We start from the raw sequence: 27145 nt of genomic DNA, 5'->3' as shown, positions 1-27145 counted from the left end.
GGGTCTACCTGTACCTCTGTGTGTGCCTGTTGGGTCTGGGGGTGCTGACCCACTACCAACCCAGTCCCCTGGGGGGCGCCAGTCTGAGCCGGGCTCCCAGTGATGCTGGTGGTGGTGGTGGAGGCCTGTATTGTGGGCCACTGTGTCTGTGGGGAGAGGGGAAGGTAGCCCTGGGCCTCTTCCTCCCAGCTCCAGTCCCTGGATGAGGCTGTCCTGTCTGGCCTGGGCCTGGCCTCAGTTGGACACCATGTTAGCCCCGGGACTAGACCCCATACCCGGCCCCCCTCTCCAGACTGTTGTGGGTGAGGAGCAGGTCATTGTGTCGCGCCTCCTTCTCCGTCAGCCTGTTGTTCCCATTCCCACTGAAGACAAGCCCCCCCTCGGTGGCCCCCCCCTCGGTGCCCCCCCCCCACCCTCGCTGTCTAGCTCCTCCAGCTGATGGGCCACTCACGTGTAACCACGGGCAACCACCTCCCCCCCTCCGGCACTCCCCCTCCTCCTCTCCTTTGACCCCCCTGACGATGACGTCACAGATGATAATGTCATCACAGACACAACCTGGGGTCTGTCTAATGGGTTAGTCTCATCCGGGAGGTCATTCATAGATTGTAGTTGACCTCTAACCTCTGAGTCGCGGGGTGTGTGGGTGGTACTGAGGAGGTGGTGGGAGTGTGCCGGGGGCAAGAGGGGTGGTGCGTGGGCTCTCTGGGAGTCCTGCTGTGGCCCAGTTCGGGGTGACCAGGCCGGGCCAGATGTCCTGGCTGGGGGCCTCCTCTCCCTTTCCTCCGCAGCCCCTGCTCCAGCCCCGGCCCCCCTGCTCAGATGCCGGGTCATCCTTAAAGTCAAGCTTATGGGTTTGGTTGTCGTCGTTGTTTTTCTCGAGTTGGTCTAAAATGTGTAGCAGTAACATTTTTCGACATCCTTCTGGAAGATGTGCCAGTCGTCCTGTCTGGGCTGTAGTCAGTCCTTCTCTGGTCGTCCTGTCTGGGCTGTAGTCAGTCCACCTCCTTCTCCGTCAAGTTGGGCAGCTTAACCCGCTCGTCCATCCCAGACTGGCTGAGTGCTGTGGGGGGAGAGGAGGAGAGGGTCAGGGTCTGGAGGTATGGGACTGGGAATGTGTGGTGTAGTAGTGGTAGTTTGTGGTTGGATGATTGTGTTGCAGTCATGCCTAGTCCAACAGCAGTATCTAGTCCAACAGCAGTATCTAGTCCAACAGCAGTATCTAGTCCAACAGCAGTATCTAGTCCAACACCAGTATCTAGTCCAACAGCAGTATCTAGTCCAACACCAGTATCCATCCCAACAGCAGTATCTAGTCCAACAGCAGTATCTAGTCCAACAGCAGTATCCATCCCAACAGCAGTATCTAGTCCAACAGCAGTATCTAGTCCAACAGCAGTATCTAGTCCAACAGCAGTATCCATCCCAACAGCAGTATCTAGTCCAACAGCAGTATCTAGTCCAACAGCAGTATCTAGTCCAACAGCAGTATCCATCCCAACAGCAGTATCTAGTCCAACAGCAGTATCTAGTCCAACAGCAGTATCTAGTCCAACAGCAGTATCCATCCCAACAGCAGTATCTAGTCCAACAGCAGTATCCATCCCAACAGCAGTATCCATCCCAACAGCAGTATCCATCCCAACAGCAGTATCTAGTCCAACAGCAGTATCCATCCCAACAGCAGTATCTAGTCCAACAGCAGTATCTAGTCCAACAGCAGTATCTAGTCCAACAGCAGTATCTAGTCCAACAGCAGTATCCATCCCAACAGCAGTATCTAGTCCAACAGCAGTATCTAGTCCAACAGCAGTATCTAGTCCAACAGCAGTATCTAGTCCAACAGCAGTATCTAGTCCAACAGCAGTATCTAGTCCAACAGCAGTATCTAGTCCAACAGCAGTATCTAGTCCAACAGCAGTATCTAGTCCAACAGCAGTATCTAGTCCAACAGCAGTATCTAGTCCAACACCAGTATCTAGTCCAACAGCAGTATCTAGTCCAACACCAGTATCCATCCCAACAGCAGTATCTAGTCCAACACCAGTATCCATCCCAACAGCAGTATCTAGTCCAACAGCAGTATCTAGTCCAACAGCAGTATCCATCCCAACAGCAGTATCTAGTCCAACAGCAGTATCTAGTCCAACAGCAGTATCTAGTCCAACAGCAGTATCCATCCCAACAGCAGTATCTAGTCCAACAGCAGTATCTAGTCCAACAGCAGTATCCATCCCAACAGCAGTATCTAGTCCAACAGCAGTATCTATCCCAACAGCAGTATCTAGTCCAACAGCAGTATCTAGTCCAACAGCAGTATCTAGTCCAACAGCAGTATCTAGTCCAACAGCAGTATCTAGTCCAACAGCAGTATCCATCCCAACAGCAGTATCCATCCCAACAGCAGTATCTAGTCCAACAGCAGTATCTAGTCCAACAGCAGTATCTAGTCCAACAGCAGTATCTAGTCCAACAGCAGTATCTAGTCCAACAGCAGTATCTAGTCCAACAGCAGTATCTAGTCCAACAGCAGTATCTAGTCCAACACCAGTATCTAGTCCAACAGCAGTATCTAGTCCAACAGCAGTATCTAGTCCAACAGCAGTATCTAGTCCAACAGCAGTATCCATCCCAACAGCAGTATCTAGTCCAACAGCAGTATCTAGTCCAACAGCAGTATCTAGTCCAACAGCAGTATCTAGTCCAACAGCAGTATCCATCCCAACAGCAGTATCTAGTCCAACAGCAGTATCTAGTCCAACAGCAGTATCTAGTCCAACAGCAGTATCTAGTCCAACACCAGTATCTAGTCCAACAGCAGTATCTAGTCCAACAGCAGTATCTAGTCCAACAGCAGTATCTAGTCCAACAGCAGTATCCATCCCAACAGCAGTATCTAGTCCAACAGCAGTATCTAGTCCAACAGCAGTATCTAGTCCAACAGCAGTATCTAGTCCAACAGCAGTATCTAGTCCAACAGCAGTATCTAGTCCAACAGCAGTATCTAGTCCAACAGCAGTATCTAGTCCAACAGCAGTATCTAGTCCAACAGCAGTATCTAGTCCAACAGCAGTATCTAGTCCAACAGCAGTATCTAGTCCAACAGCAGTATCTAGTCCAACAGCAGTATCTAGTCCAACAGCAGTATCCATCCCAACAGCAGTATCCATCCCAACAGCAGTATCTAGTCCAACAGCAGTATCCAGTCCAACAGCAGTATCTAGTCCAACAGCAGTATCTAGTCCAACAGCAGTATCTAATCCAACAGCAGTATCTAGTCCAACAGCAGTATCTAGTCCAACAGCAGTATCCATCCCAACAGCAGTATCTAGTCCAACAGCAGTATCTAGTCCAACAGCAGTATCTAGTCCAACAGCAGTATCTAGTCCAACAGCAGTATCTAGTCCAACAGCAGTATCTAGTCCAACAGCAGTATCTAGTCCAACAGCAGTATCCATCCCAACAGCAGTATCTAGTCCAACAGCAGTATCTAGTCCAACAGCAGTATCTAGTCCAACAGCAGTATCTAGTCCAACAGCAGTATCTAGTCCAACAGCAGTATCCATCCCAACAGCAGTATCTAGTCCAACAGCAGTATCTAGTCCAACAGCAGTATCTAGTCCAACAGCAGTATCCATCCCAACAGCAGTATCTAGTCCAACAGCAGTATCTAGTCCAACAGCAGTATCTAGTCCAACAGCAGTATCTAGTCCAACAGCAGTATCCATCCCAACAGCAGTATCTAGTCCAACAGCAGTATCTAGTCCAACAGCAGTATCTAGTCCAACAGCAGTATCTAGTCCAACAGCAGTATCCATCCCAACAGCAGTATCTAGTCCAACAGCAGTATCTAGTCCAACAGCAGTATCTAGTCCAACAGCAGTATCTAGTCCAACAGCAGTATCTAGTCCAACAGCAGTATCTAGTCCAACAGCAGTATCCATCCCAACAGCAGTATCTAGTCCAACAGCAGTATCTAGTCCAACAGCAGTATCTAGTCCAACAGCAGTATCTAGTCCAACAGCAGTATCTAGTCCAACAGCAGTATCTAGTCCAACAGCAGTATCTAGTCCAACAGCAGTATCTAGTCCAACAGCAGTATCTAGTCCAACAGCAGTATCTAGTCCAACAGCAGTATCCATCCCAACAGCAGTATCTAGTCCAACAGCAGTATCTAGTCCAACAGCAGTATCTAGTCCAACAGCAGTATCTAGTCCAACAGCAGTATCTAGTCCAACAGCAGTATCTAGTCCAACAGCAGTATCTAGTCCAACAGCAGTATCTAGTCCAACAGCAGTATCTAGTCCAACAGCAGTATCTAGTCCAACAGCAGTATCTAGTCCAACAGCAGTATCTAGTCCAACAGCAGTATCCATCCCAACAGCAGTATCTAGTCCAACAGCAGTATCTAGTCCAACAGCAGTATCTAGTCCAACAGCAGTATCTAGTCCAACAGCAGTATCTAGTCCAACAGCAGTATCCATCCCAACAGCAGTATCTAGTCCAACAGCAGTATCTAGTCCAACAGCAGTATCTAGTCCAACAGCAGTATCTAGTCCAACAGCAGTATCTAGTCCAACAGCAGTATCTAGTCCAACAGCAGTATCTAGTCCAACAGCAGTATCTAGTCCAACAGCAGTATCTAGTCCAACAGCAGTATCTAGTCCAACAGCAGTATCCAGTCCAACAGCAGTATCTAGTCCAACAGCAGTATCTAGTCCAACAGCAGTATCTAGTCCAACAGCAGTATCTAGTCCAACAGCAGTATCTAGTCCAACAGCAGTATCTAGTCCAACAGCAGTATCTAGTCCAACAGCAGTATCCAGTCCAACAGCAGTATCTAGTCCAACAGCAGTATCTAGTCCAACAGCAGTATCCATCCCAACAGCAGTATCTAGTCCAACAGCAGTATCTAGTCCAACAGCAGTATCTAGTCCAACAGCAGTATCTAGTCCAACAGCAGTATCCATCCCAACAGCAGTATCCATCCCAACAGCAGTATCTAGTCCAACAGCAGTATCTAGTCCAACAGCAGTATCTAGTCCAACAGCAGTATCTAGTCCAACAGCAGTATCTAGTCCAACAGCAGTATCTAGTCCAACAGCAGTATCCAGTCCCAACAGCAGTATCTAGTCCAACAGCAGTATCTAGTCCAACAGCAGTATCTAGTCCAACAGCAGTATCTAGTCCAACAGCAGTATCTAGTCCAACAGCAGTATCTAGTCCAACAGCAGTATCTAGTCCAACAGCAGTATCTAGTCCAACAGCAGTATCTAGTCCAACAGCAGTATCTAGTCCAACAGCAGTATCTAGTCCAACAGCAGTATCTAGTCCAACAGCAGTATCTAGTCCAACAGCAGTATCCATCCCAACAGCAGTATCCATCCCAACAGCAGTATCTAGTCCAACAGCAGTATCTAGTCCAACAGCAGTATCTAGTCCAACAGCAGTATCTAGTCCAACAGCAGTATCCATCCCAACAGCAGTATCTAGTCCAACAGCAGTATCTAGTCCAACAGCAGTATCTAGTCCAACAGCAGTATCTAGTCCAACAGCAGTATCTAGTCCAACAGCAGTATCTAGTCCAACAGCAGTATCTAGTCCAACAGCAGTATCTAGTCCAACAGCAGTATCTAGTCCAACAGCAGTATCTAGTCCAACAGCAGTATCTAGTCCAACAGCAGTATCCATCCCAACAGCAGTATCTAGTCCAACAGCAGTATCTAGTCCAACAGCAGTATCTAGTCCAACAGCAGTATCCATCCCAACAGCAGTATCTAGTCCAACAGCAGTATCTAGTCCAACAGCAGTATCTAGTCCAACAGCAGTATCCATCCCAACAGCAGTATCTAGTCCAACAGCAGTATCTAGTCCAACAGCAGTATCCATCCCAACAGCAGTATCTAGTCCAACAGCAGTATCTAGTCCAACAGCAGTATCCATCCCAACAGCAGTATCTAGTCCAACAGCAGTATCCATCCCAACAGCAGTATCTAGTCCAACAGCAGTATCTAGTCCAACAGCAGTATCTAGTCCAACAGCAGTATCTAGTCCAACAGCAGTATCTAGTCCAACAGCAGTATCTAGTCCAACAGCAGTATCTAGTCCAACAGCAGTATCTAGTCCAACAGCAGTATCTAGTCCAACAGCAGTATCTAGTCCAACAGCAGTATCCATCCCAACAGCAGTATCTAGTCCAACAGCAGTATCTAGTCCAACAGCAGTATCTAGTCCAACAGCAGTATCTAGTCCAACAGCAGTATCTAGTCCAACAGCAGTATCTAGTCCAACAGCAGTATCCATCCCAACAGCAGTATCTAGTCCCAACAGCAGTATCTAGTCCAACAGCAGTATCTAGTCCAACAGCAGTATCTAGTCCAACAGCAGTATCTAGTCCAACAGCAGTATCTAGTCCAACAGCAGTATCCATCCCAACAGCAGTATCTAGTCCAACAGCAGTATCCATCCCAACAGCAGTATCTAGTCCAACAGCAGTATCTAGTCCAACAGCAGTATCTAGTCCAACAGCAGTATCTAGTCCAACAGCAGTATCTAGTCCAACAGCAGTATCTAGTCCAACAGCAGTATCCATCCCAACAGCAGTATCTAGTCCAACAGCAGTATCTAGTCCAACAGCAGTATCTAGTCCAACAGCAGTATCTAGTCCAACAGCAGTATCTAGTCCAACAGCAGTATCTAGTCCAACAGCAGTATCTAGTCCAACAGCAGTATCTAGTCCAACAGCAGTATCTAGTCCAACAGCAGTATCCATCCCAACAGCAGTATCTAGTCCAACAGCAGTATCTAGTCCAACAGCAGTATCCATCCCAACAGCAGTATCTAGTCCAACAGCAGTATCTAGTCCAACAGCAGTATCCATCCCAACAGCAGTATCTAGTCCAACAGCAGTATCTAGTCCAACAGCAGTATCTAGTCCAACAGCAGTATCTAGTCCAACAGCAGTATCTAGTCCAACAGCAGTATCCATCCCAACAGCAGTATCCAGTCCAACAGCAGTATCCATCCCAACAGCAGTATCTAGTCCAACAGCAGTATCTAGTCCAACAGCAGTATCCATCCCAACAGCAGTATCTAGTCCAACAGCAGTATCCATCCCAACAGCAGTATCTAGTCCAACAGCAGTATCTAGTCCAACAGCAGTATCTAGTCCAACAGCAGTATCTAGTCCAACAGCAGTATCTAGTCCAACAGCAGTATCTAGTCCAACAGCAGTATCTAGTCCAACAGCAGTATCTAGTCCAACAGCAGTATCTAGTCCAACAGCAGTATCTAGTCCAACAGCAGTATCTAGTCCAACAGCAGTATCTAGTCCAACAGCAGTATCTAGTCCAACAGCAGTATCCATCCCAACAGCAGTATCTAGTCCAACAGCAGTATCTAGTCCAACAGCAGTATCTAGTCCAACAGCAGTATCTAGTCCAACAGCAGTATCCATCCCAACAGCAGTATCTAGTCCAACAGCAGTATCTAGTCCAACAGCAGTATCTAGTCCAACAGCAGTATCCATCCCAACAGCAGTATCTAGTCCAACAGCAGTATCTAGTCCAACAGCAGTATCTAGTCCAACAGCAGTATCTAGTCCAACAGCAGTATCCATCCCAACAGCAGTATCTAGTCCAACAGCAGTATCTAGTCCAACAGCAGTATCTAGTCCAACAGCAGTATCTAGTCCAACAGCAGTATCTAGTCCAACAGCAGTATCTAGTCCAACAGCAGTATCTAGTCCAACAGCAGTATCTAGTCCAACAGCAGTATCTAGTCCAACAGCAGTATCTAGTCCAACAGCAGTATCTAGTCCAACAGCAGTATCTAGTCCAACAGCAGTATCTAGTCCAACAGCAGTATCTAGTCCAACAGCAGTATCTAGTCCAACAGCAGTATCCATCCCAACAGCAGTATCTAGTCCAACAGCAGTATCTAGTCCAACAGCAGTATCCATCCCAACAGCAGTATCTAGTCCAACAGCAGTATCTAGTCCAACAGCAGTATCTAGTCCAACAGCAGTATCTAGTCCAACAGCAGTATCTAGTCCAACAGCAGTATCCATCCCAACAGCAGTATCTAGTCCAACAGCAGTATCCATCCCAACAGCAGTATCTAGTCCAACAGCAGTATCTAGTCCAACAGCAGTATCTAGTCCAACAGCAGTATCTAGTCCAACAGCAGTATCTAGTCCAACAGCAGTATCTAGTCCAACAGCAGTATCTAGTCCAACAGCAGTATCTAGTCCAACAGCAGTATCTAGTCCAACAGCAGTATCTAGTCCAACAGCAGTATCTAGTCCAACAGCAGTATCCATCCCAACAGCAGTATCTAGTCCAACAGCAGTATCTAGTCCAACAGCAGTATCTAGTCCAACAGCAGTATCCATCCCAACAGCAGTATCTAGTCCAACAGCAGTATCTAGTCCAACAGCAGTATCTAGTCCAACAGCAGTATCTAGTCCAACAGCAGTATCTAGTCCAACAGCAGTATCTAGTCCAACAGCAGTATCTAGTCCAACAGCAGTATCTAGTCCAACAGCAGTATCTAGTCCAACAGCAGTATCTAGTCCAACAGCAGTATCCATCCCAACAGCAGTATCTAGTCCAACAGCAGTATCTAGTCCAACAGCAGTATCTAGTCCAACAGCAGTATCTAGTCCAACAGCAGTATCCATCCCAACAGCAGTATCTAGTCCAACAGCAGTATCTAGTCCAACAGCAGTATCTAGTCCAACAGCAGTATCTAGTCCAACAGCAGTATCTAGTCCAACAGCAGTATCTAGTCCAACAGCAGTATCTAGTCCAACAGCAGTATCTAGTCCAACAGCAGTATCTAGTCCAACAGCAGTATCTAGTCCAACAGCAGTATCTAGTCCAACAGCAGTATCTAGTCCAACAGCAGTATCTAGTCCAACACCAGTATCCAGTCCAACAGCAGTATCTAGTCCAACAGCAGTATCTAGTCCAACAGCAGTATCTAGTCCAACACCAGTATCCATCCCAACAGCAGTATCTAGTCCAACAGCAGTATCTAGTCCAACAGCAGTATCTAGTCCAACAGCAGTATCTAGTCCAACAGCAGTATCCATCCCAACAGCAGTATCTAGTCCAACAGCAGTATCTAGTCCAACAGCAGTATCTAGTCCAACAGCAGTATCCATCCCAACAGCAGTATCTAGTCCAACAGCAGTATCTAGTCCAACAGCAGTATCTAGTCCAACAGCAGTATCTAGTCCAACAGCAGTATCTAGTCCAACAGCAGTATCCATCCCAACAGCAGTATCTAGTCCAACAGCAGTATCTAGTCCAACAGCAGTATCTAGTCCAACAGCAGTATCTAGTCCAACAGCAGTATCTAGTCCAACAGCAGTATCTAGTCCAACAGCAGTATCTAGTCCAACAGCAGTATCTAGTCCAACAGCAGTATCCAGTCCAACAGCAGTATCTAGTCCAACAGCAGTATCTAGTCCAACAGCAGTATCTAGTCCAACAGCAGTATCTAGTCCAACAGCAGTATCCATCCCAACAGCAGTATCTAGTCCAACAGCAGTATCTAGTCCAACAGCAGTATCCATCCCAACAGCAGTATCTAGTCCAACAGCAGTATCTAGTCCAACAGCAGTATCTAGTCCAACAGCAGTATCTAGTCCAACAGCAGTATCCATCCCAACAGCAGTATCCATCCCAACAGCAGTATCTAGTCCAACAGCAGTATCTAGTCCAACAGCAGTATCCATCCCAACAGCAGTATCCATCCCAACAGCAGTATCTAGTCCAACAGCAGTATCCATCCCAACAGCAGTATCTAGTCCAACAGCAGTATCTAGTCCAACAGCAGTATCTAGTCCAACAGCAGTATCCAGTCCAACAGCAGTATCTAGTCCAACAGCAGTATCTAGTCCAACAGCAGTATCTAGTCCAACAGCAGTATCTAGTCCAACAGCAGTATCTAGTCCAACAGCAGTATCTAGTCCAACAGCAGTATCTAGTCCAACAGCAGTATCCATCCCAACAGCAGTATCTAGTCCAACAGCAGTATCTAGTCCAACAGCAGTATCTAGTCCAACAGCAGTATCTAGTCCAACAGCAGTATCTAGTCCAACAGCAGTATCTAGTCCAACAGCAGTATCTAGTCCAACAGCAGTATCTAGTCCAACAGCAGTATCTAGTCCAACAGCAGTATCTAGTCCAACAGCAGTATCCATCCCAACAGCAGTATCTAGTCCAACAGCAGTATCTAGTCCAACAGCAGTATCTAGTCCAACAGCAGTATCTAGTCCAACAGCAGTATCCATCCCAACAGCAGTATCTAGTCCAACAGCAGTATCTAGTCCAACAGCAGTATCTAGTCCAACAGCAGTATCTAGTCCAACAGCAGTATCTAGTCCAACAGCAGTATCTAGTCCAACAGCAGTATCTAGTCCAACAGCAGTATCTAGTCCAACAGCAGTATCTAGTCCAACAGCAGTATCTAGTCCAACAGCAGTATCTAGTCCAACAGCAGTATCTCAGTCCAACAGCAGTATCTAGTCCAACAGCAGTATCCAGTCCAACAGCAGTATCTAGTCCAACAGCAGTATCTAGTCCAACAGCAGTATCTAGTCCAACACCAGTATCCATCCCAACAGCAGTATCTAGTCCAACAGCAGTATCTAGTCCAACAGCAGTATCTAGTCCAACAGCAGTATCTAGTCCAACAGCAGTATCCATCCCAACAGCAGTATCTAGTCCAACAGCAGTATCTAGTCCAACAGCAGTATCTAGTCCAACAGCAGTATCCATCCCAACAGCAGTATCTAGTCCAACAGCAGTATCTAGTCCAACAGCAGTATCTAGTCCAACAGCAGTATCTAGTCCAACAGCAGTATCTAGTCCAACAGCAGTATCCATCCCAACAGCAGTATCTAGTCCAACAGCAGTATCTAGTCCAACAGCAGTATCTAGTCCAACAGCAGTATCTAGTCCAACAGCAGTATCTAGTCCAACAGCAGTATCTAGTCCAACAGCAGTATCTAGTCCAACAGCAGTATCTAGTCCAACAGCAGTATCTAGTCCAACAGCAGTATCCATCCCAACAGCAGTATCTAGTCCAACAGCAGTTTCTAGTCCAACAGCAGTATCTAGTCCAACAGCAGTATCTAGTCCAACAGCAGTATCTAGTCCAACAGCAGTATCTAGTCCAACAGCAGTATCTAGTCCAACAGCAGTATCTAGTCCAACAGCAGTATCTAGTCCAACAGCAGTATCTAGTCCAACAGCAGTATCTAGTCCAACAGCAGTATCTAGTCCAACAGCAGTATCCATCCCAACAGCAGTATCTAGTCCAACAGCAGTATCTAGTCCAACAGCAGTATCTAGTCCAACAGCAGTATCCATCCCAACAGCAGTATCTAGTCCAACAGCAGTATCTAGTCCAACAGCAGTATCTAGTCCAACAGCAGTATCCATCCCAACAGCAGTATCTAGTCCAACAGCAGTATCTAGTCCAACAGCAGTATCTAGTCCAACAGCAGTATCCATCCCAACAGCAGTATCTAGTCCAACAGCAGTATCTAGTCCAACAGCAGTATCTAGTCCAACAGCAGTATCTAGTCCAACAGCAGTATCTAGTCCAACAGCAGTATCTAGTCCAACAGCAGTATCCATCCCAACAGCAGTATCTAGTCCAACAGCAGTATCTAGTCCAACAGCAGTATCTAGTCCAACAGCAGTATCTAGTCCAACAGCAGTATCTAGTCCAACAGCAGTATCTAGTCCAACAGCAGTATCTAGTCCAACAGCAGTATCTAGTCCAACAGCAGTATCCATCCCAACAGCAGTATCTAGTCCAACAGCAGTATCTAGTCCAACAGCAGTATCTAGTCCAACAGCAGTATCCATCCCAACAGCAGTATCTAGTCCAACAGCAGTATCTAGTCCAACAGCAGTATCTAGTCCAACACCAGTATCCATCCCAACAGCAGTATCCATCCCAACAGCAGTATCCATCCCAACAGCAGTATCCATCCCAACAGCAGTATCTAGTCCAACAGCAGTATCTAGTCCAACAGCAGTATCTAGTCCAACAGCAGTATCTAGTCCAACAGCAGTATCTAGTCCAACAGCAGTATCCATCCCAACAGCAGTATCTAGTCCAACAGCAGTATCTAGTCCAACAGCAGTATCCATCCCAACAGCAGTATCTAGTCCAACAGCAGTATCCATCCCAACAGCAGTATCTAGTCCAACAGCAGTATCCATCCCAACAGCAGTATCTAGTCCAACAGCAGTATCTAGTCCAACAGCAGTATCCATCCCAACAGCAGTATCTAGTCCAACAGCAGTATCTAGTCCAACAGCAGTATCCATCCCAACAGCAGTATCTAGTCCAACAGCAGTATCTAGTCCAACAGCAGTATCTAGTCCAACAGCAGTATCTAGTCCAACAGCAGTATCTAGTCCAACAGCAGTATCTAGTCCAACAGCAGTATCTAGTCCAACAGCAGTATCTAGTCCAACAGCAGTATCCATCCCAACAGCAGTATCTAGTCCAACAGCAGTATCTAGTCCAACAGCAGTATCTAGTCCAACAGCAGTATCTAGTCCAACAGCAGTATCTAGTCCAACAGCAGTATCTAGTCCAACAGCAGTATCCATCCCAACAGCAGTATCTAGTCCAACAGCAGTATCTAGTCCAACAGCAGTATCTAGTCCAACAGCAGTATCTAGTCCAACAGCAGTATCTAGTCCAACAGCAGTATCTAGTCCAACAGCAGTATCTAGTCCAACAGCAGTATCTAGTCCAACAGCAGTATCCATCCCAACAGCAGTATCCATCCCAACAGCAGTATCTAGTCCAACACCAGTATCCATCCCAACAGCAGTATCCATCCCAACAGCAGTATCCATCCCAACAGCAGTATCTAGTCCAACAGCAGTATCTAGTCCAACAGCAGTATCTAGTCCAACAGCAGTATCTAGTCCAACAGCAGTATCTAGTCCAACAGCAGTATCTAGTCCAACAGCAGTATCTAGTCCAACAGCAGTATCTAGTCCAACAGCAGTATCTAGTCCAACAGCAGTATCTAGTCCAACAGCAGTATCTAGTCCAACAGCAGTATCTAGTCCAACAGCAGTATCTAGTCCAACAGCAGTATCTAGTCCAACAGCAGTATCTAGTCCAACAGCAGTATCCATCCCAACAGCAGTATCTAGTCCAACAGCAGTATCTAGTCCAACAGCAGTATCTAGTCCAACAGCAGTATCCATCCCAACAGCAGTATCCATCCCAACAGCAGTATCTAGTCCAACAGCAGTATCTAGTCCAACAGCAGTATCTAGTCCAACAGCAGTATCCATCCCAACAGCAGTATCCATCCCAACAGCAGTATCCATCCCAACAGCAGTATCTAGTCCAACAGCAGTATCTAGTCCAACAGCAGTATCTAGTCCAACAGCAGTATCTAGTCCAACAGCAGTATCCATCCCAACAGCAGTATCTAGTCCAACAGCAGTATCTAGTCCAACAGCAGTATCTAGTCCAACAGCAGTATCTAGTCCAACAGCAGTATCCATCCCAACAGCAGTATCTAGTCCAACAGCAGTATCTAGTCCAACAGCAGTATCTAGTCCAACAGCAGTATCTAGTCCAACAGCAGTATCTAGTCCAACAGCAGTATCTAGTCCAACAGCAGTATCTAGTCCAACAGCAGTATCTAGTCCAACAGCAGTATCTAGTCCAACAGCAGTATCCATCCCAACAGCAGTATCTAGTCCAACAGCAGTATCTAGTCCAACAGCAGTATCTAGTCCAACAGCAGTATCTAGTCCAACAGCAGTATCTAGTCCAACAGCAGTATCCATCCTGTAGCCTCCACAATGCCAGCCAGCTCAGCTCCATAGGGTTAGGGCCCCCTACCCCAGTCTCTTTCTCAAACACACACACACACGCACTTACGCACGCACACACACACACACACACACACACACACACACACACACACACACACACACACACACACACACACACACACACACACAGCCCTGTTTGGCCAGGAGTGTTGAGTAAGAAGGAAAGAGAGAAAGATGAGCCTGCTGTGTGTGTGTGTGTGTGTGTGTGTGTGTGTGTGTGTGTGTGTGTGTGTGTGTGTGTGTAAAAATTGATACAAATGTGAATTTGAATAAAGTTAGGGCCGATACACTGAGGCTGGAATCATTGTTAGGGTACATGCTTACTAGTAATACGGTTGGGATGGATTCCATTTCAATTCAGCTAATTCAGTTAATACATTCCAAGAGTTGGAAAAGTCATTGACTGAATTGAAATGGAATCCCCCCCCCAACCCCGATACACACATCCTGTATCATTCTCCATTACTAGGAGCTCTTTCAAACTCACTCTGGCCAACAGCGCATGTATCAGGTAATATAGCGTAGGGGATACTCAAATCTGGACTTCGAGTCTAGTTGCACTTCTGATTTTCATTTTTACCTGGTAGTTAATTACACTCACCCGGTGCCCTGTCAGAAGTTGAACTGGACTAGGAGGTCCAGATTAGAGTATTCTGCTGCAGACAGAGAACATAGAGGATGGATTTAATTGGTTTATAGGCTAAGAGACTCCCAGGAAGGACTGGCTTGGTCTCCTCTTTGACCACTTTTGATGCCGCTGTTGCCTGGTGAGCAGGTGCCCAGAAACAGAGGTCAATAGGTTCGCAGTCAGAGGTCAGGAAGAGGGACGGAGAGGTCGCAGCAACTCAAGTGTCCACTCTGCTACTCTAATAATGCCATTCTGAATGATGCCATGTTGCTCTAGTACAACGATTGGGTATCATTAAGACTAACCAAGCTGTTGATTATGCATACCCGCATCCCAAATGGCACCCTGTTCCCTGTGAAGTGCACTACCTTTGACCAGAGGGCCTTGGTCTAAAGTAGTGTACTACATAGGGAATAGGGTGCCATTTGGGACGCAACCTCTGTCTATGGTCAGGTAGTGTGGAATATGGTGATGTTGCATTAGCAACATGTCCGTGATCGTGCGATGCATGAGTGAAATCAATGAAAGTCATGCATTTTCATTCACATGCATGTGACACACATTTACCAAGTTCCTGAATGTGAAGATTTGACTTATTTGAGCTTTTATATATTTCATTTCTATCAAATAAAATGTTTGAATACATAATTAATTTAATTTTGAGGATACATTTGTGATTAAACTGATGTTTCTTGTCCAGAAAGGTCAAATTAATTTGACTAAATATCAATTTCTTCACAACTTGAGTGACCAACTTGGACATGTGTGAGAGGGCATACAAGAGGAGCTCTGTGAGCTAGCTGACTTGTCAAGCCAAGAGGAGCTCTGTGAGCTAACAGACTTGTCAAGCCAAGAGGAGCTCTGTGAGCTAGCTGACTTGTCAAGCCAAGAGGAGCTCTGTGAGCTAGCTGACTTGTCAAGCCAAGAGGAGCTCTGTGAGCTAACTGACTTGTCAAGACAAGAGGAGCTCTGTGAGCTAACTGACTTGTCAAGACAAGAGGAGCTCTGTGAGCTAACTGACTTGTCAAGACAAGAGGAGCTCTGTGAGCTAACTGACTTGTTAAGTCCAAGAGGAGCTCTGTGAGCTAACTGACTTGTCAAGACAAGAGGAGCTCTGTGAGCTAACTGACTTGTTAAGCCAAGAGGAGCGCTGTGAGCTAACTGACTTGTCAAGACAAGAGGAGCTCTGTGAGCTAACTGACTTGTTAAGCCAAGAGGAGCTCTGTGAGCTAACTGACTTGTTAAGCCAAGAGGAGCTCTGTGAGCTAACTGACTTGTTAAGCCAAGAGGAGCTCTGTGAGCTAACTGACTTAACAAGCCAAGAGGAGCTCTGTGAGCTAACTGACTTGTTAAGCCAAGAGGAGCGCTGTGAGCTAACTGACTTGTTAAGCCAAGAGGAGCTCTGTGAGCTAACTGACTTGACAAGCCAAGAGGAGCGCTGTGAGCTAACTGACTTGACAAGCCAAGAGGAGCTCTGTGAGCTAACTGACTTGTTAAGCCAAGAGGAGCTCTGTGAGCTAACTGACTTGTTAAGCCAAGAGGAGCGCTGTGAGCTAACTGACTTGTTAAGCCAAGAGGAGCTCTGTGAGCTAACTGACTTGACAAGCCAAGAGGAGCGCTGTGAGCTAACTGACTTGACAAGCCAAGAGGAGCTCTGTGAGCTAACTGACTTGTTAAGCCAAGAGGAGCTCTGTGAGCTAACTGACTTGACAAGCCAAGAGGAGCTCTGTGAGCTAACTGACTTGTTAAGTCCAATATGAGCTCTGTGAGCTAACTGACTTGTTAAGTCCAAGAGGAGCTCTGTGAGCTAACTGACTTGTTAAGTCCAAGAGGAGCTCTGTGAGCTAACTGACTTGTTAAGTCCAAGAGGAGCTCTGTGAGCTAACTGACTTGTTAAGTCCAAGATGAGCTCTGTGAGCTAACTGACTTGTTAAGCCAAGAGGAGCGCTGTGAGCTAACTGACTTGTTAAGTCCAAGAGGAGCTCTGTGAGCTAACTGACTTGTTAAGTCCAAGAGGAGCTCTGTGAGCTAACTGACTTGTTAAGTCCAAGAGGAGCTCTGTGAGCTAACTGACTTGACAAGACAAGAGGAGCTCTGTGAGCTAACTGACTTGACAAGCCAAGAGCAGTTAAAAAGTGACTTCTCAGTCTGACAGATGTTCTAAAGGATAGGACTGATGCATGTAGGGGTGCAGAGAGGGGCTGAAGACAGATCTGCACCTTGGCATTTGCCTCAACCAGCAGATAAAGACCATTTCTTCTGACTGTAAGTCACTCTGGATAAGAGCATCTTCTAAATGAACAAAATGTAAAGATGCAAATGATGACACCCCTCAGCCTTCATGGTGACAAGCTGCTTTCAATTAAGAAGAAATCTAAAAATCAAGTGAACCAATCAATTATTAGTTAGTGTAGTTTCCCAGGCATGCAGAAGAAGAAAAAAACAAGCAGATCCACACCTCATGGATTATTAGTGGGAATGAGTCAACGAGTCGGCCTATGCAGTTAATAGGAACAGAAGCCTCTTTCAGAGTGAGAGCGGCTGCGACCCAAATGGTACACTATTCCCTATGTAGTGCACCACTTTTTGATCAGAGCCCACAAGGCCCCTGGTCAAAAGTAGTGCACTATATAGGTAATAGGGTACCATTTGGGACGCATCCAGAGAGATGGTAAAAGAGGGGTGGATACCTGTGTGGTTCATAGCTGTCTCCATCTTTACCTCCTGATAAGAAAGTAAGAGCAATTCAAATGTTAATAAAGAGATGGGGGGGGATAAGGAAAATAATGATTCATTCACGTTGGAGAAGCCTCTTCATCAACAGGACAAACCAGCATCAAAGGCCCTAGAGGAGAAATGATAGTCCTGTTAGAGTATGGATGGAGAGATGGTGGAGAGGAGGTGCAGGACAGGGGTCGGGTGGAGAGGATGGAGGGATATATCCTGCCTGGTTGGCCCTGTCTGGGGGTATCGTCGGATGGGGCCACAGTATCTATGCTGCTGTAGTCTATGTGCCGGGGTGCTAGGCTCAGTCTGTTATATCTGGTGTAATTCTCCTGTCTTATCCGGTGTCCTGTGTGGATTTAAGTATGCTCCCTCTAATTCTGTCTCTCTCTCCCTCTCTCCCTCCCCTCCCGGAGGACCTGAGCCCTAGGACCATGCCTCAGGACTACCTGTCCTGATGACTCCTGGTTGTCCCCAGTCCACCTGGTCGTGCTGCTGCTCCAGTTTCCACTCTTCTGCCTGCGGCTATGGAACCCTGACCTGTTCACCGGACGTGCTACCTTGTCCCAGACCTGCTGTTTTCAACTCTCTCTCTCTACCGCGCCTGCTGTCTCGACCTCTGAATGCCCGGCTATGAAAAGCCAAGTGACATTTACTCCTGATGTACTGACCTGTTGCAACCTCTACAACCACTGTGATTATTATTTGACCCTGCTGGTCATCTATGAACGTTTGAACCTCTTGAAGAAAAATCTGGCCTTAATGGCCATGTACTGTTATAATCCCCACCAGGAACAGCCAGAAGGGGACTGACCAGCCCTCAGAGCCTGGATCCTCTCTAGGTTTCTTCCTAGGTTTCTGCCTTTCTAGGGAGTTTTTCCTAGCCATCGTGCTTCTACAGCTGCATTGCTTGCTGTTTGGGGTTTTAGGCTGGGTTTCTGTATAGCACTTAGTGACATCTGTTGATGTAAAAAGGGCTTTATAAATAACATTTGATTGATTGATTGAGAGATAGATGGTGAGATTGGGAAGGACCTGTGTGATGGTGTGTGTGGGTGTGTGAAGGTTCCTGGCTTCCTTTGGAGGTAAACAGTTATTCAGTACGTCAGGTGATGATGACGTCCAAAACCACAAACACATGATGTTATTAATGTTTCCAAATCATCAGGCAGTGGCATGACAACTTGGTCTCATATCACCATGGCAACGTTATTAACTGCTGCTAGTGTGATGTCATCTCTCATCTGTAAACAGGAAAAACTAGAGGTGCTCATCAGAGCAGTGAGGCTAACCAGACTGGTGTAAAGTGACAGGCTCAATAGGCTTGTTCACAACACTCTTCAGAGATACATCACCAACACACTGGGAGCATCCCAAATGGCACCCTATTCCTGATATAGTGCACTACTTTTGACCAGTGCTCTGTAGGTCCTGGTCAAAAGTAGTGTACTACAAAGGGAATAGGGTGCCATTTGGGAAGCGGGCATAAACCACTTCCACAGCAGAAGGAGTTGAAATGAGGGACACATTATTAGGTTCTCATTACATCAGAAACCAATTCAAAGCTCCATATATGCTTGATACAAACCACACGGACTGGTTTGGCTGCAGAAGAGTTCCCTGTGCGTGTCACCACTATGATAAAAACAAACCAAGGGATTATTTGAGGAAAATCTCTCATTTCAACCCAAACCCTGAATGACTGCAATATCCATAAACCCTGGATAACACCAATACCCATAAACCCTGAATGACTGAAATATCCATAAACCCTGGATAACACCAATATCCATAAACCCTGGATAACACCAATATCCATAAACCCTGGATAACACCAATACCCATAAATCCTGAATGACTCCAAAATCCATAAACCCTGGATAACACCAATATCCATAAACCCTGGATAACACCAATACCCATAAATCCTGAATGACTCCAAAATCCATAAAAACCTGGATAACACCAATAGCCATAAACCCTGAATGACACCAATACAAATCATGCAGTGATGACAACATTATAGATGTCAGATTTCCTGTGAAAGTAGACAAAGCCGTAGTGCCATAGTATCAGTGTCTGTGTGTCTGTGCTGCGGACAGGAATCCCTAGGGAGTAGACAGCGTTTGGGTCAGAACCAAGACAGGCAGAACAGGGATTGTGTGTGTGTGTGTGTGTGTGTGTGTGTGTGTGTGTGTGTGTGTGTTGTCAGAGATAAATAAACACACACTGTAGACATAGTAGAACCACAAGAGAGGACTCAATGATGATTTCTTCTTCCTTCCTACAGTATGTTGAAATGTCAGTGTACATCACTGAGAGAGAGAGAGCGAGAGAGAGAGAGAGAGAGAGAGAGAGAGAGAGAGAGAGAGACAGACAGACAGACAGACAGAGAAAGAGAGAGAGAGAGAGAGAGAGAGAGAGAGAGAGAGAGAGACAGAGAGAGAGAGAGACAGAGAGAGAGAGAGACAGAGAGAGAGAGAGGGCGAGAGAGAGAGAGGGCGAGAGAGAGAGAGAGAGAGAGAGAGACAGAGAGAGAGAGAGAGAGAGAGAGAGACAGACAGACAGACAGACAGACAGAGAGAGAGAGAGAGAGAGAGAGAGAGAGAGAGAGAGAGAGAGAGAGAGAGAGAGAGAGAGAACAGAGAGAGAGAGACAGACAGACAGACAGACAGACAGACAGACAGACAGACAGAGAGAGAGAGAGAGAGAGAGAGAGAGAGAGAGAGAGAGAGAGAGAGAGAGAGAGAGAGAGAGAGAGAGAGAGAGGAGAGAGAGAGAAGGCGAGAGAGAGAGAGAGAGAGACAGAGAGAGACAGACAGACAGACAGACAGAGAGAGAGAGAGAGAGAGAGAGAGAGAGAGAGAGAGAGACAGAGAGAGAGAGAGACAGAGACAGAGAGAGAGAGAGAGAGAGAGAGAGAGAGAGAGAGAGAGAGAGACAGAGAGAGAGAATCACTCAACCAATGACATGCAGGTACAGTACAGGTGAGACTGAGGGCTCTATTCAAATCAAATCAAATGTTATTTGTCATATGCGCCTAATACAACAGGTGTAGACTTTACTGTGAAATGTTTACTTACGAGTCCTTTCCCAACAATGGAGGTTGAAATTGAAAGGCAATGTTCCCGCTTTAGCCAAGACTGCATTCAATGTAAACGCTGCATTTGTCGGCTCAATCGGAAATTAAGTTAAAATTTATGCAGCAGAATCTGCAACACTTCAGCTTTACAGATTGAAAAGAGCCCTAAAACAGACTGAAACAGGCCAGACTGGGATGGACTGGGTCAAATAGTAATATTATGGATGCTTATAGTCAGTAAGTGTATTATACGGCATTATAAAGGATATTATATAGGATATTATAAAGGATATTATAAAGGATATTATAGAGGATATTATAAAGGATATTATAGAGGATATTATAGAGGATATTATAAAGGATATTATAGAGGATATTATAGAGGATATTATAGAGGATATTATAAAGGATATTATAGAGGATATTATAGAGGCTTTTATAGAGGATATTATAAAGGATATCATAGAGGATATTATAGAGGATATTATAGAGGATATTATAGAGGATAGTATAAAGGATATTATAGAGGATATTATAGAGGATATTATAGAGGATATTATAAAGGATATTATAGAGGATATTATAGAGGCTTTTATAGAGGATATTATAAAGGATATCATAGAGGATATTATAGAGGATATTATAGAGGATATTATAGAGGATAGTATAAAGGATATTATAGAGGATATTATAGAGGATATTATAAAGGATATTATAGAGGATATTATAGATATTATAGATATTATAGAGGATATTATAAAGGATATTATAGAGGTTATTATAGAGGATATTATAGAGGATATTATAAAGGATATTATAGAGGTTATTATAGAGGATATTATAGAGGATACTATAGAGGGTATTATAGAGGATACTATAGAGGGTATTATAGAAGATATTATAGAGAGAATTATAAAGGATATTATAAAGGATATTATAGAGGATATTATAGAGGATATTATATAGGATATTATAGAGGATATTATATAGGATATTATAAAGGATATTATAGAGGATATTATAGACATTATAGAGGATATTATAGAGGATATTATAGAGGATATTATAAAGGATATTATAGAGGATATTATAGAGGATATTATATAGGATATTATAGAGGATATTATAGAGGGTATTATAAAGGATATTATAAAAATTATAGATATTATAGAGGATATTATAGAGGATATTATAGAGGATATTATAGAGGATATTATAAAAGATATTATAGAGGATATTATAGAGGATATTATATAGGATATTATAGAGGATATTATAGAGGGTATTATAGAGGATATTATAGAAAATATTATTGAGGATATTATAAAGGATATTATAGAGGGTATTATAGAGGATACTATAGAGGATATTATAGAGGATACTATAGAGGATATTATAGAGGATATTATAGATATTATAGAAGATATTATAGAGGATACTATAGAGGATATTATAGAGGATATTATAGACATTATAGAGGATATTATAGAGGATATTATAGAGGATATTATAAAGGATATTATAGAGGATATTATAGAGGATATTATATAGGATATTATAGAGGATATTATAGAGGGTATTATAAAGGATATTATAAAAATTATAGATATTATAGAGGATATTATAGAGGATATTATAGAGGATATTATAGAGGATATTATAAAATATATTATAGAGGATATTATAGAGGATATTATATAGGATATTATAGAGGATATTATAGAGGGTATTATAGAGGATATTATAGAAAATATTATTGAGGATATTATAAAGGATATTATAGAGGGTATTATAGAGGATACTATAGAGGATATTATAGAGGATACTATAGAGGATATTATAGAGGATATTATAGAGGATATTATAGATATTATAGAAGATATTATAGAGGATACTATAGAGGATATTATAGAGGATACTATAGAGGGTATTATAGAAGATATTATAGAGGGTATTATAAAGGATATTATAAAGGATATTATAGAGGATATTATATAGGATATTATAGAGGATATTATAGAGGATATTATAAAGGATATTATAGAGGATATTATAGATATTATAGAGGATATTATAGAGGATATTATATAGGATATTATAGAGGATATTACAGAGGATACTATAGAGAATATTATAGAGGATATTATAGATATTATAGAGGTTATTATAGAGGATATTATAGAGGATATTATAGAGGATATTATAAAGGATATTATAGATATTATAGATATTATAGAGGATATTATAGAGGATACTATAAACGATATTATAAAGGATATTATAGAGGATATTATAGAGGATATTATATAGGATATTATAGAGGATTTTATAGAGGATATTATAAAGGATATTATAGATATTATAGATATTATAGAGGATATTATAGAGGATATTATAGAGGATATTATAGAGGATATTATAAAGGATATTAGAGAGGATATTATAGAGGATATTATATAGGATATTATAGAGGATATTATAGAGGGTATTATAGAGGATATTATAGAGGATATTATAGAGGATATTATAAAGGATATTATAGAGGGTATTATAGAGGATACTATAGAGGATAATATAGAGGATATTATAGAGGATATTATAGAGGATATTATAAAGGATATTATAGAGGATATTATAGAGGCTATTATAGAGGATATTATAAAGGATATTATAGAGGGTATTATAGATATTATAGATATTATAGAGAATATTATAGAGGATACTATAGAGGATATTATAGAGGATATTATAGAGGATATTATAAAGGATATTATAGAGGATATTATAGATATCATAGATATTATAGAGGATACTATAGAGGATATTATAGAGGATATTATAGAGGATATTATAGAGGATATTATAAAGGAAATTATAGAGGATATTATAGAGGATATTATAGATATTATAGAGGGTATTATAGAGGATATTATAAAGGATACTATAGAGGATACTATAGAGGATATTATAGATATTATAGAGGTTATTATAGAGGATATTATAGAGGATATTATAAAGGATATTACAGATATTATAGATATTATAGAGGATATTATAGAGGATATTATAGAGGATATTATAAAGGATATTATAGAGGATATTATAGAGGATATTATATAGGATATTATAGAGGGTATTATAGAGGATATTATAGAGGATATTATAGAGGATATTATAAAGGATATTATAGAGGGTATTATAGAGGATACTATAGAGGATAATATATAGGATATTATAGAGGATATTATAGAGGATATTATAAAGGATATTATAAAGGATAGTATAGAGGATATTATAAAGGATATTATAAAGGATATTATAGAGGATATTATAAAGGATATTATAGAGGATATTATAGATATTATAGAGGATATTATAGAGGATATTATAGAGGATATTATAGAGGATACTATAGAGGATATTATAGAGGATATTATAGAGGATATTATAGATATTATAGAGGATATTATAGAGGATACTATAGAGGATATTATATAGGATATTATAGAGGATATTATAGAGGATATTATAAAGGATATTATAGAGGATATTATAGAGGATATTATAGAGGATATTATATAGGATATTATAGAGGATATTATAGAGGATACTATAGAGAATATTATAGAGGATATTATAGATATTATAGAGGTTATTATAGAGGATATTATAGAGGATATTATAGAGGTTATTATAGAGGATATTATAAAGGATATTATAGATATTATAGATGTTATAGAGGGTATTATAGAGGATATTATAGAGGATATTATAGAGGATATTATAAAGGATATTATAGAGGATATTATAGAGGATATTATATAGGATATTATAGAGGATATTATAAAGGATATTATAGATATTATAGATATTATAGAGGATATTATAGAGGATATTATAGAGGATATTATAAAGGATATTATAGAGGATATTATAGAGGATATTATATAGGATATTATAGAGGATATTATAGAGGGTATTATAGAGGATATTATAGAGGATATTATAGAGGGTATTATAGAGGTTACTATAGAGGATAATATAGAGGATATTATAGAGGATATTATAGAGGATATTATAAAGGATATTATAGAGGATATTATAAAGGATATTATAGAGGATATAATAGAGGATATTATAGAGGATATTATAAAGGATATTATAGAGGATATTATAGATATTATAGATATTATAGAGAATATTATAGAGGATACTATAGAGGATATTATAGAGGATATTATAGAGGATATTATAAAGGATATTATAGAGGATATTATAGATATTATAGATATTATAGAGGATACTATAGAGGATACTATAGAGGATATTATAGAGGATATTATAGAGGATATTATAGAGGATATTATAAAGGGTATTATAGAGGATATTATAGAGGATATTATAGAGGCTACTATAGAGGTTATTATAGAGGGTATTATAGAGGATATTATAGAGGATACTATAGAGGATATTATAGAGGATATTATAGATATTATAGAGGATATTATAGAGGATATTATAAAGGATACTATAGAGGATACTATAGAGGATATTATAGAGGATATTATAGAGGATATTATAGAGGATATTATAGAGGATATTATATAGGATATTATAGAGGATATTATAGAGGATATTATAGAGGATATTATAGAGGATACTATAGAGGATATTATAGAGGATATTATAAAGGATACTATAGAGGATATTATAAAGGATATTATAGAGGATATTATAGAGGATATTATAGAGGATATTATAAAGGATATTATATAGGATATTATAGATATTATAGAGGATACTATAGAGGATATTATAGAGGATATTATAAAGGATACTATAGAGGATACTATAGAGGATATTATAGAGGATATTATAGAGGATATTATAGAGGATATTATAAAGGATACTATAGAGGATGTTATAGAGGATATTATAGAGGATTTTATAGAGGATATTATAGAGGATATTATAGATATTATAGAGGTTACTATAGAGGATATTATAGAGGATATTATAGAGGATATTATATAGGATATTATAGAGGATATTATAGAGGATATTATAAAGGATACTATAGAGGATATTATAGAGGATGTTATAGAGGATAATATAGAGGCTATTATAGATATTATAGAGGATATTATAGAGGATATTATAAAGGATATTATAGAGGATATTATAGAGGATATTATAGAGGATATTATAAAGGATACTATAGAGGATACTATAGAGGATATTATAGAGGATGTTATAGAGGATAATATAGAGGATATTATAGATATTATAGAGGATATTATAGAGGATATTATAAAGGATATTATAGAGGATATTATAGAGGATATTATAAAGGATATTATAGAGGATATTATAGAGGCTTTATAAAGGATATTATAGAGGATATTATAGAGGATATTATAGAGGATATTATAGATATTATAGATATTATAGAGAATATTATAGAGGATATTATAGAGGATATTATAGAGGATATTATAGAGGATATTATAGAGGAAATTATAAAGGATATTATAAAGGATATTATAGAGGATATTATAAAGGATATTATAAAGGATATTATAGAGGATAATATAGAGGATATTATAGAGGATATTATAGAGGATATTATAGAGGACATTATAGATATTATAGAGGATATTATAAAGGATATTATAGAGGAAATTATAGAGGATATTATAAAGGATATTATAAAGGATATTATAGAGGATATTATAAAGGATATTACAGAGTATATTATAAAGGTTATTATAAAGCATTATATGTATGTACTTCATAGAAAGTGTTACCACTAGGATTTACTGTTTACCCTGATCAACCAATAGACTGTCTGTTTTCCGATCCGTTTCAGTGTCTGTTCTGTATTGGTCTCTGTTCTGTAGTGGTCTCTGTTCTGTATTGGTCTCTGTTCTGTAGTGGTCTCTGTTCTGTATTGGACTCTGTTCTGTAGTGGTCTCTGTTCTGTATTGGACTCTGTTCTGTAGTGGTCTCTGTTCTGTAGTGGTGTCTGTTCTGTAGTGGTGTCTGTTCTGTATTGGACTCTGTTCTGTAGTGGTCTCTGAACCATACCAGAGGGAACCTGCTCCTAAGTACAGATCTAGGATCAGCTTTCCCCTCCCCCAATCCTAACATTAACTATTAGTGGGGAAAATGCCAAACTGACCCCAGATCAGCATCTAGGGGCAACTTCACCCTATACAGTAGACCAGGGATCATCAACTAGATTCAGTCACAGGTAGATTTTTTTCCTGAGCGGATGTTCAGGGGGCCGGAACATAATTACAAATAATTTGTAGACTGCAAATTGACCTCAAAGCCCAAACAGATAACGTTTGACTAAAACATAATCATTTCAAACCTTGCTTACATTTGTATACAACCAATATTTGGAACGGATTTCCTAAATTAAAATCACTTGGAACTGATTTGCTGGTGTTTTTACAGTCTCTTATGTTTAACAATTAAAAAATCTAAATAAACACACTTTTGTAAAATGTATTGTTTTACTTGGGGCGACAAATAAAATCACCGCCAGTCATGGAACCCTGCAATAAAGGGAAGTAGTAGTAGTAGTACTGTATCTACTACTAGTACTGTAGTAGTACTGTAGTATCACTGTAGTAGTACTAATATTAGTACTGTAGTATCACTGTAGTAGTACTAATAGTAGTACTGTAGTATCACTGTAGTAGTGCTAATCGTAGTCCTGTAGTATTACTGTAGTAGTACTAATATTAGTCCTGTAGTATCACCGCAGTATCACTGTAGTAGTACTGTAGTATCACTGTAGTATCACTG

General features: G+C 41.4%; 1 protein-coding gene across 1 annotated transcript in view; it reads right to left on the bottom strand.

The window, feature by feature from the left end:
- Window positions 1-495: 495 nt before the first annotated feature.
- Window positions 496-27145, bottom strand: part of LOC121549742 (extracellular sulfatase Sulf-1-like) — a 148067-nt gene continuing 121417 nt past the window's right edge. The window contains 2 exon segments of the mRNA XM_041861596.2: window positions 496-1063; window positions 17214-17247. Of these exon segments, the coding sequence (XP_041717530.2) occupies window positions 1030-1063; window positions 17214-17247 (68 nt within the window). The 3' untranslated portion in view covers window positions 496-1029.

The sequence above is a fragment of the Coregonus clupeaformis genome, chromosome 34 (assembly GCF_020615455.1).
Source record: "Coregonus clupeaformis isolate EN_2021a chromosome 34, ASM2061545v1, whole genome shotgun sequence".
NCBI classification, from domain to species: Eukaryota; Metazoa; Chordata; class Actinopteri; order Salmoniformes; family Salmonidae; genus Coregonus; species Coregonus clupeaformis.
Note: the sequence above shows the minus strand (reverse complement) of the source record. Positions and strands in the feature narration are given on the sequence as shown.